This window comes from Xiphophorus hellerii, chromosome 4, assembly GCF_003331165.1.
Source record: "Xiphophorus hellerii strain 12219 chromosome 4, Xiphophorus_hellerii-4.1, whole genome shotgun sequence".
In the NCBI taxonomy this organism is placed as follows: Eukaryota; Metazoa; Chordata; class Actinopteri; order Cyprinodontiformes; family Poeciliidae; genus Xiphophorus; species Xiphophorus hellerii.
Window position 1 is genome coordinate 10,263,146 of NC_045675.1, and position 15,442 is coordinate 10,278,587.

The 15,442-nt window shown below is 35.3% G+C and overlaps 2 protein-coding genes across 2 annotated transcripts; both read left to right on the forward strand.

The window, feature by feature from the left end:
- The first annotated feature begins 1,592 nt into the window (after nucleotides 1–1,592).
- On the forward strand, nucleotides 1,593–8,336 carry sec11a (SEC11 homolog A, signal peptidase complex subunit). The gene is made up of 6 exons (XM_032561273.1): nucleotides 1,593–1,809; nucleotides 2,247–2,356; nucleotides 4,687–4,836; nucleotides 4,995–5,114; nucleotides 7,517–7,574; nucleotides 7,684–8,336. Exons 1-6 carry the CDS (start codon nucleotides 1,759–1,761, stop codon nucleotides 7,732–7,734), a joined length of 540 nt encoding a protein of 179 aa, XP_032417164.1. The 5' UTR covers nucleotides 1,593–1,758; the 3' UTR covers nucleotides 7,735–8,336.
- A 2,170-nt stretch (nucleotides 8,337–10,506) lies between these two features.
- On the forward strand, nucleotides 10,507–11,305 carry nmbb (neuromedin Bb). Its single transcript, XM_032561274.1, has 3 exons — nucleotides 10,507–10,763; nucleotides 10,936–11,114; nucleotides 11,221–11,305. Exons 1-3 carry the CDS (start codon nucleotides 10,607–10,609, stop codon nucleotides 11,254–11,256), a joined length of 372 nt encoding a protein of 123 aa, XP_032417165.1. The 5' UTR covers nucleotides 10,507–10,606; the 3' UTR covers nucleotides 11,257–11,305.
- The last annotated feature ends 4,137 nt before the right edge of the window (nucleotides 11,306–15,442 follow it).

Here is a 15,442-nt window from a genome sequence, read left to right on the forward strand (position 1 = left end):
TCTTTCAGGAATATGCATGGTTAAATTATCTCCATCTTCCCATTAACTTCCCTGCTAATGAAAAAAATCCCCACATCATGAAACTGTTATCACCACGTGTCACCATTGGAAGTAGTGTGTTCACAACAATGAGAAGTGTCAGTTTTCTCCAAGACCAGTCTGTAAGTGCCACTTAGCTGCAACTTTTAGATTCATCCCACTTCAACACACATGAATCCAATGGCTGAATTATCCCCTCAGCAAGTGATCACGTTCTGTAAAGCCCTGGTAGAAAACCACTGATTTGATTGGGACGTGTTCCATTTTTGTCTCATCTCCTTTTGTGATGAAATGCAAACAATAATTTTTTTTGCTGTTGAACTCTTCAGCTTCTCCAGAATGTTCATGGCTGTGTTTCTGATTAACTTCCTACTTTTTAATCTGCCTGCCAGTTCTGCCATGTTTTGATAGGTCTGCAGTTGTGCCACACTGTTTTAAATTTGAGATGTTGGAGTAAACAAGTGATATGTGTAGAGTTTCATATTAACTAACCTGACCTTTGATTTTATCACTGACCTTTGTGCTATGCTTCTTAGTCTTCATGATTCTGCTTCTTTAGTTCACAAACCACTGAGAACCATCAGGTCAGCTGTATTGATGCAGATATTAACTTAAACACACAGGTGAAATCTTTATTGATAATTCGGTTTCTATTTATCACAGTTGGTTTCATTGGATTTTTTAAGCTATCACAGTAAAAGTTGCTGGATACATTTGAACCTGTTTTATTTGTAATTTTTTAAAAAGTATTTATTATCTACTTTACAAAAATATACATTGTGTGGTGTTAGTCTTGCATAGAAAATCCTGCAAAAGCCATTGAGGTTCGTGATTGTAATGCAATAAATATAAAGAAAATCAACAGATATGGCCACTTTTGCAAAGTACTGTAAATGGAGAGGAAGGAATGAAGGAAATGATGTACCCTCAACTTCTACAGTTCTCAAAAACTAGGCCACACTTTAAGCATAACGCACAGAAGCAGCATACTAACACAATATTTAAGATACATACAATTTTTTAATTTATTTATTTTATTAAATATATGATTAAATCTTTATTTATCCCGATAAAAACCCACTGAGATCAAGATATCTTTCACAAGGAGGATCTTTCAAGAAAGGCAACAGTACAAGTCATATAAAACAAGACAAATAGACACCAGTAACAAAAATAGGCAGTAGTTACAGCAACAATTTAAGGTTTGAAAAAAGTAACAGCTTAAAATAGAAAAAACAAAACACTGTTGAAAGGATTTGCGTTGTTGGTTTCTTAAAATGGAATACAGAGCATTCTGTGAAACAAGTTCTGACAGTTTCACTTCAGACTGCAGAAATACTAAAAGCTTTCTCTCCCTTTTCTGTTCGCACACATGGAACAGAGATGTAAACTGCCATTATAGCTCCAGGCATAACACGATACCAAGTTTGTATACATAACAATAAATAGTGAAAATTGCTTTTAGGAATCATAAATACCCTAACTGTTAGGGATACTTCTGTCTTTTTTTTCTTTTTTTTTAGAAAAGCCCCTCCGTTTTGAACTCTCGTATCCCAAAGCGACACCTCGACACAGCGATCACAAGTGGGCGGGACTTCCGGTGAGCGGACCCGGAAGATTAGGATACAAGTTTCGCTGTTGCTCCCTGCATCCATATGCTCGCTACTTTAAGCGTATTAATGTAATTTAGACGATTTTTATTGTGTAGTATTAGCAACAATGTTATCTTTAGACTTCCTAGACGACGTTCGTCGCATGAATAAGCGGCAGGTATGTATCGCAGCCTTAGTTTCCTGTCATGTAACGTCTGCCTCTTTGTACGATGACATACCTAAGAGCTAACCACAACTAGCCGCTCAGCGCTTCATAATTTCGCTCTAGACTGAGTTTCCGTTATTAACCACCTGCAAAGTTAACTGTTTTATGCATATGTGTGTTTTAAATCATTTATTTGTAACGTTGCATAAAGCAAATTTGCACATCGAGAGTAAATAACACTCTTAACTACACTATAACGGGCGATTTCCTCTAGTTGTGACAAAATACTGTCAATATGGTAGCCAGATGAGGTTCCTAACAAATTTCGTATAAATTAAACTGTCTTTCTGGTACTGCTTTAGTCATTTGATTGTCGATATTGTATATAAAAACTGTCTGCTTAACACTTGTGACTCTTCTGCCCATTGAATGAGATATTTTGCTTCCAGCTGTATTACCAGGTGCTGAACTTTGGTATGATTGTGTCTTCTGCTCTGATGATCTGGAAAGGACTGATGGTTGTAACCGGCAGCGAAAGTCCTATTGTTGTTGTTCTCAGGTAAATTTAGCATCATTATTTAACAATGCTCAAAGTTAGGCTGCATCACAATTTCACTCCCTGCTTTTCAAATTGAACTCCTAACCATCTGTTTCTAAGGGTGGGGCATCCTTATTACAAAACTTAGATCAGGTATGTTATCATCAGTTATTATACACCAATTGTAAGACATGCGATAGTGTTTCTGCCTGCACCATCCCCTCAAAAGCAGAAACTGTCAAAATATCATTTGTTTTCTATTTTGCTGAAGTTATAGTTTCACAAAAATATGCTTTATTTACCAGAAGTTTTTTTTACTAAAAAAAGAAATCGGTAAGAAAATGTTTTCAACTTCATATATTATATCAAAAAGTCACTAAACAAATCCATTGAACATGTTTTTAATTGGCCCACAACGATGTGGTTTCCAGCAAGATTTCAAGTTCTTACCTAAACCAACTGCATTTTAACTGTTTACTTTGAAAGCTGAAGAATATATTCTTTCACTATTTTTAAATATCACACTCTGAAATGACAAACTTTACCTTTTTTGTCTAATGAAAGAACTGTCAAAACCTAATTAAAATTTATTTTAACCACTAAAAACATTTAAACTGACGACAATTAGTGTTGTGCAAAAATAATAATAATAAAAAAAGAATTGTCATTTTAATGTCAGAGTTCTGAGATTTAACTTATTTTCTCAGAATTTTGACTTTAAGTGGCCATATAAAAAAAGCACTTTATTTTGACATGTTCATCCAGACACTTAGTTCTCCTGCACAACTTTTGCAGGTTGCAACAAAATTGAAGAATGTAATTTATCCCAGAATTTCAAGTTTCATTTTAGCTATGTTTATTTTTTACTTAATCTAATTTAGATGGGATTATCTAAAACCAAGGCCTTGACGTCACTTTAAAGATACACTGCTGCTTTTTCAGATGTAATTTTTACTGTGCAACTCTTGAAAATGTTGCTAAAATACCAAACAAATACGTACACCTGCAACTATAGATATTTTCTCAAGTATCATTTTGTCTTAACCCAATCACCAATGCAATGTCTAGTTTGAAGTTTTCTTATAAAATATGTAAGACTTCACAATATCAGGAAGACATGAAATTGCAATATTGTTCAACATTGAGCTGAAAACATCGATTGCAATTAGCTTACATTTTCCTGACCTTGGTCACCAAGATCTATACCGGGTTTGCAGAAAACACAATGACAATCCATCCAACTGTCCAAGTATATCATTGGCAAGCAGAGTTTAAGTATATGCTACATGAAATATTATAAACATCCAAATAGTTCTTATTTATTCTGATATTAAACACATTGGAATTGTGATTTGAAATGTCCTACTCTGTTGTGATATTTGGTGTCACTGTTGGTTATTTTTGCAAACATGAACATTACAAAGATAACGTTTGCTTAGTTTAACACATTTCACTAACATCACAACTATCATATTGTATAGTTTGATGCATGGCAATGCATTTTATTGTTTTCCATCTTTGTCAGCATGATATGTCTGTTCAGAATAAACTGTCGCATAACCTTAAAAACCACTGTAATGTCTGGTGTGATGCATTGTTATACACTAATCTGATGTTTAATAAATGTGGTGGGAATACAGACTGGTCACCGATATAAGTATGGGAAACAACACCTAAAATTTGCTATTTTTCAAGTGTTATATCAATTTGTGCTTTTGCTAGCACGTTGGAAATGCATAATTGAAGACCCACATAATTTCAGATATATTGAAGCACATTTAGTTTTGACTATATTTGACATTTTTATTTTTCCTGAACAAATGTAAAAATGACCTGGGCTAATAAATGTTTACATTTCACATACAGGCATACTAAGTCATGCATGCTAACATAGCTGGAGAGATATCACTTCTCTGTGCAATATTCTAATCACAGCATAGGGGAATGATAACCTTTAGAAATTAGTTTGTCTCATGTGTGAAAACTAAGCTAACATCCGCTCAGTTATAACTCAGTTGGTTTTTTCTCTGTTGTATGTGTACATAGCTAATATTGGAGAAACATTGCTTAATGAAAGTATCATTTACACTTGTAGTTTTATGCATAATGCCAGTTAAAATAAAATGAGATAAAAGATCAATTCCTTGATTTATTCTGGATCAAAAAGCAAACAAACCAAAAGAAAAAAAGCTGGAATTTTTTTTACTTAATACTATATACTTTCATGAAAATATTTTTATTCTAACTAGTATAGATATTTACTTTACTTTGTGGTAAATGTAATTAAAAATAAAAAGTTTGAATGAACTTGTTTTGTTTTTTTTTTTCTTTTTGATCTTCTTTAATTTCAGTGGGAGTATGGAGCCGGCTTTTCACAGAGGGGACCTGTTATTTTTGACAAATCGAGTGGAGGACCCCATCAGAGTTGGAGAGATTGTTGTCTTCAGAATAGAAGGCAGAGAGATCCCAATAGTACACAGAGTGCTAAAGATCCATGAAAAGTATGAATTCATGTTTTGGTATAATAACTTTTTCTTTTACCAGAATTTTCAATTTATTGCAATCAGAATGACTCATTTCGCACCAACAATGAATTGAGGTGGAGAAAAAAAATTTTTGGTTTCTCTTTATGAACATTAAGCTGGTGTTTTGTTCACAGACAAAATGGAGACATAAAGTTCTTGACCAAAGGAGACAACAATGCAGTGGATGATAGAGGGCTGTACAAGCAGGGCCAACATTGGCTGGAGAAAAAAGATGTGGTGGGACGAGCCAGGGGGTAAGTGGTCGTTTTAGAAAAATAACTTGTGATTTACAGTAGGTTTGTTCTTTAAAAATGACCAATTCTGTCAGCTATTGATTTATGATAGAACAATTTATAAATCTGATAATGACTAAATTTTTTAGACCTGCCTTCTTTCTTGTTTTACTTTGATCGCTTGTTCAAAAAAAGGAACCATTACAATAGATGCTTCATGCCCAAATGAGCAGAGACAGAACAGATTGCTAGACTTGAGCCATTGATCATTTTATTAGAAGTGTGTACATTTAGGGCAGGGGTATAAGCAGGGCTGCATAAAGGCTTTCAAGACAAAGTTAAGATGGAAAATTCCAGCCCAAATTATTGGCTGGGCAGTTAAGATTAAGCTGACTGAGCAGCCAACCACCTGGACACACAGATTGGTGATATTGTGTCATGTGTAGTGGGTGCTGAGCAAAAACAAATGTGGTGATTTTGTTTTCAGACTTTTTCTTTTAAATATGTTGATATATTATAAACAAACAGAATTGAGTCTCTCAGTTAAGAGGTGGTGTGCTCCTAAACTGTCCTCTGCAGCAGAGTTTAGAAGCCTGCAATAGCAGTGTGAAAAATGATTGTCCTTCAGCCTTTATCATAAGATTGAATGAAGCAATTGTAAATAAATATACAGGATAACACGGCCATTAACAAGTAAGGTTCACAGTGCAACACAGTATTTTGCTAGTAATGCAGCTCCATGTCAACTCACCCCTCTGTTCATTCCTGCTCAGTGTGTGTTCAAAGTGGAGATGAACGAAATGAGAAAGTCTTGCTTCACTGATAATATTGCTAAATATTTTGATGATAATATTTGTTGCGATAGGTTCTTGTTTTCATTCCTTTCATCTGTGCTTCTTACATTGTGACTTTTGTTGTGTTTTGGTATATTACCAACAAAACAAAGAAGCAACCTTTCAAAAAACAATTTTTATGGATGGCAGTAAAAAAAATTATCCAACATCTCCTTCATTACCTTGCTTATTTTCTACATATTGTCAAAGGAAGGGCTGTCTCACCTTTTATAATTCTGATTATGTTAGGTATATAAACACAACAGTTAGACTTATGGTCATAATGTTCTACACTATAAAATAGATGGGTTAATCTGGGGGTCACACTACATGATTTATTTATTTACTTTTACCTGAATTTTATCTGCGATTAGTTTGAACTTCTTGAGGTGGGTCTGGATGTAATTTGTTACTGTACAACATCAGGGATATAAATGCAAAACAACACTAGGCATAATACAAACCAGATGGTATCCCATTTCTTAACCAGCATTTGTCTCAAGTCAGCCAATGTGATTGTGTTGGTCATACTAGTGCAAACAGATTGCATAAAATGATCCTATAAGTGATCAATGGGGCCGAGGCCAGAACTGCAGGCAAGCCGTTCTATCCTCCTCACCCTCAAATGGTGGAACTAGTTTCTGATAAACATGCTTTGTGGGGCGAGCACTGACATTTTGCAGGATGGAGTTTGGGATTAACACTCCTTCTAGAATCTTATCTCAATATTTCTTTCCATTGAGACTGTGCAATTATGACAACCTTTTTTTTTTTCTTTTTTTTTCTTCCAGTGAGGGACATACTGCCCTAATTCATCACATTCCCTCCAAGAATAACTGTTTGCGATTGACACATAGGATTTGGTAAATGTTTTTGTGGGCACAATACACACACTGACTTGTGCTGTTTAACCCACCAATACATTTTCCTTACATATGTTGCACAAGTCAAGGGGAAGTAAACAAGCTTTCCAATGGTGTAAGGTTTATAACCAAGAAGCATTGCTGCAACAAAAGAGTATTTCACCAAACAAAAATGTTCTTACATTTTGTTCCAAGTATATATTTTCATATGGAAACACAGATGGCAGACCATTATCCCAATTGGCCCTGATATCATGATCATTATTGCTTTCTTTATTTTTAATAAGTTATATCCAAGCCATCTTGTAAAGATTATAACATGAGGAAAAGTTGTTTTATGCTAGAATGAAAATCTAAAAAGATAAATGTCAAATTTAAAGTTTTATGTCATCCCATTTGAAATAATGCTTAGTGCAGTAAATAAATTAAGATGTTTACACGTTGGGGTGACTGTAGATCAGTCAATTGAATGGTGAGCTTGTAGTTAGAAAGTTGTGGGTTTAATTTCAGCTTCTTCTACATGTGGATGTGACCCTGGGCAAGGCACTTAACCCAAAGTTTCCTTCTGATCTGCGTATTGGTTTATGAATATGTTTTTCATTCGGTGAATGTTGGTCTAGAGTAAAAGCCCGTGGAGTGATTGGTATGACCAGAAGAGTGTGATACAAATTCAGTCCATGTTTAAGACACTAGTAAGATTGCCTAACAGCGTTTTTGTCATTTCCAGGTTTGTGCCATATATTGGAATTGTCACCATCCTCATGAACGATTACCCCAAGTTCAAAGTAAGTTCATTGTTCCTTTAAATAAGTTACAGCTAATTTCTTTCTATAGTTTTAATTGTAATTATACAACGCATTGTGTCTGAGAAGTTGCTGTGTTCGTTTCCTACAGTATGCTGTTCTCTTCATGCTGGGTCTTTTTGTCTTGGTCCACCGGGAGTGAGGCGCTGAAGCTTCAGCACAGATGATGGATAAACTGCGTCCAGAAAACCTCAGTCATGCCTTTCAGAATATATTTACTTTTCTTTGTCAAACCCAACTTGATATTTTTTCTTTTTTTGTACCATTTGTTCAAACATTTTGTAGAACTGTGGATAGTGTTTACATTTTCAAAAGTCCAAGCTTTAAAAGTATTTTTGTGAGGGAATTCACTAGGATTAACTTTCAAGTCAATTTAGTATCTGGTGTTCAGAATGTTAAATTGCATTCTTTAAGTTAAATTTAAATTAGCTTTTGTTAATTGCCTCCTTATTTGTTGCTTCTGGAAATATGGAAGTGTTGAAATATATTAAATTGAATATAAAATCTGTTTAGCATTCACTTTGGATTACACAACCTGTCTTATTTTGTCTGGCCCTTCACAAATGGATCATTTTCTATTAATGTAAAGAGTTCATTATTGTGGAAAAAAAAAAAGAATTCACTTCAGTTTGTAGAATTGTAAGAAAATATGTTTAGCCAACCTTTTTACAACCCTATATTGGAAATTAAATTTGTGTCTGTCGTTGTTGAGAGACTTGAATAAAAAGAAACATTTTAAAGCTTTTCGGTAAATTTATAATTGATTATGTATGGTTATAGTTTCCACAATTGTGTCACTCATGAATATAAAAATCTGTAGGATTTCGCATTAAAAACATCTTTCATAAATGATTAAATAAATATTGTTAAACAGCTGTTAAATGTGACAAAATTGTATAAAAGATAACTTGTCAGATTCTGGCAGCAAAACAATTCAATGGCTTACTTGGTAAATTTGTCAAGGTTTATGGAGAGTAAATGTTCATTTATACAGTACTTAGCTGTTGTCCACCTCCTACATCATTCTCTCTCTGAACCAGAGACTGTTGGGAGCACAGTGAGAATTTTTTTTTTTTTTTACGTTGCCATCAACACCATCCTACCACAATCCTTAGAGACAAGCTGAAGTACAGAGAAGTGGCCTGTGTATGGAAAAAATTTTTTAAAAAGCAAGCATCACAGCATTACACAAAAGAAATGGATGTTAAATCACAGATAGCAAAGGTATAAAAGATTTTCATATTTCAAATTGTTCATCAGTTTCTTTGATCAAAAGTAGCTGTAAATCTTTTTTTTCAGTCCTAATGTAAAGGAAGATATACAGTTTCTGCACATCAGAGGTTTTAGAGAATTTTTGTTCCAGAATTGAGGAGTAAAAACAGTACATGCTGCCAGAACCTGCATAGTTCTGGTCCTGGAAAACCTGAGCGGTCTGAATGGTTTGTAATTACCAGACACATCTTTGGGCCCAAGATCATGAAGTGCTTTATAGACCAATATAAGAATTTCAAAATCAATTTTGTCAAGCATCATCCTTACCATGAAACACAGTGGTGCCATGATAATGCTGTGGGGATGCATTTCTGCAGTTGGGACAGGAAAGCTCACCAGGGATAATGGTAAAATTGATGGTTTTGAATAAAGGGCAATCCTGGAATACTACCTGTTAGAGGTTGCAAAACACTTTAAACTTTAAGAGTAGGACAATCTTCACATGTCCACGTTGATATTTTTTCCTTCTTTGTGTTGATCTACCACATATAAGTGAAATTTTTGGTTGCAACAAAAATAATTTAAAAAAAACATTTAGGGGAAGTTTTGCAGTGCTCTGTTTCTGATCATGTTTAGAAATCACCCTTATAAGTAATAAATTATTCATCTTTGAAACAAAAAGTAGACTTTCCAAATTCAGTGTTAATTCAGACTGTTTTGGTGTCTTATTTGTTAACCTAAGCTGTTTTTAGTAGTTATAAATCAATGGTTTTGTATGGAGGGGAGGAGATGAATTGTTATTTTTGGCACTAATGGAGCCCAACAGCTTTGAACTTGGACAGCCACTACCTTAAGGCAAGTATTGCGCCTTGATTCATTTAACTTCTGAGCTTGGGCAGTGTGATGCTGTGATGTTCAGACAGTCTTCTAATTAGACTGACATTCAGCTCTGCAGAATTTACCAAATCTCAATATGCGTGTTAATGTCAAAGGTTGTTAAAAGAGCAAGACAGAAGCTGCTGCTCCTCCACAATACCTCCGACTTTAGCACCCTGAAGTGACGAAGAGGCCATCTGTCTTATCAGCTCTAAATTAGCGGTGAGAATCAGCGGGTTCTCTTGTCCTCGAAGGACTGATGATGAGCGCAGTAGCAAACCTCGACTGGCCAAATGTCACGCGGCTTATTGCAAAAAGGGCCAAACTGGGCCCCTGGATGGGTACGGGATGATGGGATCTGGGCAGTCGTTTTTGTTCCTCCGTGACGCAAAACGGAACATTTAAAGGACTGGAAATGGAGTTAAATTTTGAGTTTTGTGAGAAACCGAATGGGGTTTCATTTGCTGCGCCATAATGATGAAAATGAAGAATATAATATCCGATCCTGGGCACTGAATATAAGTTTTACTTTTGAATTCAGTAACTGAGTAATGAATTAACAATAATGAATACACTTTTTAAAATGTTCACGATATTCAAATTTATTCAAATGCACGTGGAAGTGAGAAAGTTATTATTTCATCAATCTAAAACATTTTTGATGCTTTGTTTTTTGTTTCATAAAATACTTCACGTTAAAACTTCGTTTGATGCTTAAATTACGCACAGGCATCACACTGAGTTGGCTGATGTCATCTTCATTTACGCAGCCGAGTGAATGAAAAGTAAACGCAGCGCATAAGGAGAGCCCACCCCGTCCAGGAGACCCTATAAAAGCAGGATGAGTCTGCAGCGATCCAACACCAACAAAGAGCCACTTGGAAAAAAATTGCGCTCAGGAGGACAGATCCGGAGTTCGGGTTAAAATGAGAGGACTCACGCTGACTAATGTTTGCCACTGTGGCTTCTTCACATATCTCGTTTTTATGTCTTTGAGCGCAGGAGACAGTATCTCTCTGACTGAGAGAGGGAGTAAAGTTCCGAAATTCAAAGTGACTCCAAAAGGCAATCTATGGGCAACAGGTAAGAAACTATTTCTTTTGAATATTGACCTTCCAGTAAAATCCTATAAGTAATATCAGGGTTTTAAACCTTTACGCACAAATATTCTAAAGGGTTTTTTCCTTTCCATTTTTCACTCAAAATTAAATTAAGCAGGTTAAATTAGTTTGTTGTTGTTGTTTTGGTTTCGCAGGGCATTTCATGGGAAAGAAAAGTGTGATGGACACCCCTTTGTTACGCTCGCCCGAGGACCAGGGTGTGAACGCGGTGGAAGTCAGCCTCCCGGCTGAGCAGACCTCGCTTTTCCAAGAGTTTCTGCGGTTGGCGTTGACGGCGCAGATGGACACAGAAGAGAGCCGTTTGAAAGATCAGGTGAGGACAGAGGACTCTGTCTTCGCTACCTTTTTTTTATAATGCACATATTTTTCAGTTTTCTTCATCTTAAATCTAATGTGATGTTTTCCACTGTTGGTTTCAGGAAGCGGAGCTGCTGGCGAAAATCTTACTAAACTGATGCGGAGGTCGGAAGAGTGGCGCGCATGGACCGAAGACCTCAAGGGATTAAAAAAATTAATAACCAGAAACAACCTATAATTTTTCTGCTGATTATGATTAAAATCATCTGCAACATTTCAACAATGTCCCATTTGCAAAAGCTTTATTCTGTTAATATTTATTAATGTTGTATTTATTTAGGCTATTTGTATTAAATAATAAAACATAAAATGAAAATGATGTGTAGCAGGTATTTTATGAAAGACTAAGGTTTTTCCATCTTAACCCTCCAGACAAAACATGTTTTTTTTCTTTTCCACATCAGTCTTTTATTCTTCCTCTGGGCTACAAAAAGAATGTCCTAAAATCACCTTTGGTTAAAAGAGTTTGACTATGCTCTACTTTTAGTTAAGAGGTAAACAGTTTAACAACAGGGTCTGAAGTGAGCAGAATTAATTAAGTAATTATGGGAAGTTTCAGAACATTTCAAAATCTGCTGTTAGATTTTCTTCCACATGGGGTTTAATGTGACCTTCTCTCTTATTTATAGACCCATTACTAACATCTATTTGTTTCATTATTTTATGATTCTTCATTCTTATATAAATACTTACGTAGGCAGCTTACATAAATCACATTGCTTATAGCTCCCTAAGCATTTCAACATGAAATCGATAGCTTTTTTCTTTCCTCTGCATACGAGGATGATCCTTTCTCTCAATCAATAGAAGCAAAGGTAGATGGTTCATGCAACTTCTTTGCCTTGGGCGACAGTCTGTTGGATTAAAAACAGCTGGGCTATTTCAGTGTCCTTCCCACAATGCCCTGTCTGCCTTTCTTTTTGTATATTCAAAGTGTAGAATTTGTGCTTTATCTGAAACTTCCAGAGTTCTAAGTTCAGGAAACACTCAATTGTTTTTAGCTGACACTGCAAAGCCAATCAGGAAACTCTGTTGTGTTCTAAACTGACTCAAACCACTTTGTTGAGCATCTGCAAAACCGTAGTTTCTGACAAATGTCTATTAAACGGTCAGAGCCACTTCTAAACTGTCAGAGCCACATGTGTTCATGGTGCTGATGAGATTTATGACATTAAATTTCAAAAATAGGACAGTGTTAATCTAAATTTAATTTTCTAATGCCATACCTTATGGCTAAAGTATAAATTTTCAAGTTTGCAACACAAACAATTGATTGATTCAGTTTCTTATGACTAAAGTCTGGGTGAGTACCTCTAAGTTACACAAATATTGCTTCCCAAATCAGCACTTTGAGAATCCATCTACAGGTGCAAAACTAGGAGGAAGTAGGTTAGTAGGCCGTAGAAAATGGGATTCGATTTATTTAATGAGAGGACACACAATAGGTAAGAAAAATGTTTTAGCAAAAGGTATCTTTTTTGTATCTTTGGGGTTCAAGATTTTCTGTTAGCAAACCAGAATTTTTCTCTCTGTCAGTAGCAAAATTTCACCCTCAATATAAAATTCAAGGTAATATTTTCTCACTAATCTAAAATGGCAGGCAGTTAGGATTGTTGGAAAATGCAATTAAATGTGTTGATAGAATAATTATGCTTTGGCTATCGGTGTGTTAGAGATGTGTGGAGGGAGGGGGTGTTATAAATGTGTAATTATGTGTCTCATGACTGAAAGTTGCAGAACCAAACATGTTGCAAATTGTTATTTGTTGAGCTGTTGTTTTCACACAATCTAAACACGTGCTTCCTTGCTCCTTTGGGACTGAGAGAAAAACTCTCTAATTCATGATGATTGACTACATATGATCATTTCACATCTATAGCATTGTGAAATATATGTTAATCCTTATTTCTGTCATCTTTTCTTCATAAATAAATACCAAAAATCATTCTTGCCAAGAGACAATCATCTTTGAACTGATGATCTGTCCATCAAGTCATTCTGCTACCTAAGTGGGGAGAAGCTTATGTGAAACATATGAAGCAAATATAAATCAGATAAAGGAAGAGTTTGTTTCTTTGACACAGTTAAGGTGAGGTCAGGGCACAGGTTTCTATCAGAAATCAGTTTTGGCAGCTGTTGATCAGAGAGAGTAGACAAATAAGGGGAACCAGCAGCCACCTGCCTTTCAGGGAGGTTGTCAGTTTGATTTCACCTTTCTTCCTCCACATGTCAGAGGGTGCTTGGCTATGACACTTAAACCCAGATTTTCCCCATCCTGTGCATGAACAGTGATTAGAAAAGCACTCCATGAATGGAGTTTCCATTTGACCAGTTTGCTTATGACTGAAACAGAAATTCAATATTTTAAAAGTCCTATTTATAAACAGACATCCAACAAACTGTTCTGATGAAAGGAGACATTTTCTCGTGTGGTGCAGTTACAAATCTAAGCCTTGTTTTTTTCTGTCTGCTGAGCACATTTAGAGGCTGTTGTTTTTTTCCCCCCATTTTCTTTGCAGAATAGCTCAAGGTCAGTCAGATTGGATGGAGAGTATCGGTAAACAGTAAACTTTAAGATGCAAGCTTGGATGTCTAAGAAGAAAAAAATCAAGAAAATATGTTGATGTTTTTGGTTGCTGTTTTAATGTAAAGAAAGGAAAGTTCATATGTGTTGTCGTCACTCATAGCATGCCATTTCAAACACGGTCGATGGATCTTAAAAGGATAATTTCATGTCCTGTGTCATGCAGAATCTCCAATCCCCATGTGCACTGACAGGCATGTTGCTGCTTGTTAGTGTGATAAATGACCTCCTCTCCTTCACGTTGTAATAAGTAATAAAGTGTAAATTGTATTAGTGTGAGTTTCCTCAACAGTTTTGTTTATGTCTAATCAAACAGATTTTTATTTCACCTGCTTGTGAGAACATGTGTGATAGCCTCGTTTTTAAATAGTGAGCTACGTTTTTACAGGTCTGCCTTTATATTGTTGTGATTGAGTGAACTAAACATAATTTTTCATATATTAACACACAAAACTATGAATTTTACCTTCTGTGGGTGCTTCGGTGATGCTGACTTTCAATTTTAATTGCAAAGAAGTTGTACTTGTTTGTCTTTGCTTGTGGGATTCCTGGGATGCTGTTTTATTTCCTTTTATCTAAGCTTGCCTGCTTTTGCCATTGTTGTTTTAATAATGAATCACATAACAGCCTATGGGTAAATGTCATGCAATGACAATGTTGGCTCTGTCAGCAGATATGCTCAGCTCCTGGTGTTTGTTAGTTTCACTCTTGTTCAGTTTGAACACCAACAGCTGACAGAGACAAATGCGGCAAGTGTTGGCTCAATAAAACCAAGGCTTTGGGCACCAGCTCAAGTCATTATTGACTTGTGGCACAACTCTTTTACTAATGTGTTAGTCTCAGAAGTGGTGACATGGATGTGCCATGAATTTATTCACATCTAAAAGATTTATGCTATTTAAATAAGAATCCCTGACAGGCTTGTTTTCCCAACATTCCAAATCTTCACTATTCAGTTTCAACCCTACAGTAAAACTAATGATAATATACTGCCCCCCTCTGGCATAAAAAAAAAAAACTAGACTGCACTGGTGCTGATTTTCCTTGTTGATTTTTCAGGCTTTATAGCAGTATGGTTTAAAAAATAGAAGAGGAAAACTAATAAAAATAAAGTCATTTATTATTCATTGATGCAAAATGTAGTCTAAACCTGCATTAAATGTCTTGGTTACAAATCAGGTGTCAGATTACAAAAGCGGATAACACTACTTTAAGAAATGTACTCAGCATAAATTTTTGGCATAGTTTTAGGTTGTTCATTATTTATTTATTTATTTATTGGATTTAACAGGAACAAAATAGTTAGACATATTGGACAAGAATACATCGAATGTTCTTCACAACAAGAATATAGCAGTTTGCTCATTTGCAACTCCAATCACCGACAGCAAAACTAAACACCAGTCACAACAATACCATTAGATTAATGCATAAATTTGTTAGAAAATTTATTTAATTGCCCAATTTTCAGCTATCCTGATTGAGCATGGTAAATTAATGTAACTTTTACAAACAGCAACAGTTTATCATTTCTCTGTTGCACACAAGTTGCATCTCAACACTTATTGATGCTCCTCGTAAAGATGTGGCAAGGTGTAAGGATCTGTTTTCAATGGTTTGTTTTGTTTGGTTTTGCAGTTGCATAATCTGACAAGGAGAAGTTTAGAAATAACAAACTTCTAATTATATTACAATTATTG

Coding starts and splice junctions, on each gene's coding strand:
- sec11a (XM_032561273.1), top strand. CDS start 1,759: ATGTTATCTTTAGACTTCCTAGACGACGTTCGTCGCATGAATAAGCGG. Junction 2,357..4,686: donor CCTATTGTTGTTGTTCTCAG/GTAAATTTAGCA, acceptor CTTTAATTTCAG/TGGGAGTATGGAGCCGGCTT. Junction 7,575..7,683: donor ACGATTACCCCAAGTTCAAA/GTAAGTTCATTG, acceptor CGTTTCCTACAG/TATGCTGTTCTCTTCATGCT.
- nmbb (XM_032561274.1), top strand. CDS start 10,607: ATGAGAGGACTCACGCTGACTAATGTTTGCCACTGTGGCTTCTTCACA. Junction 10,764..10,935: donor AGGCAATCTATGGGCAACAG/GTAAGAAACTAT, acceptor TTGGTTTCGCAG/GGCATTTCATGGGAAAGAAA. Junction 11,115..11,220: donor AGAGCCGTTTGAAAGATCAG/GTGAGGACAGAG, acceptor TGTTGGTTTCAG/GAAGCGGAGCTGCTGGCGAA.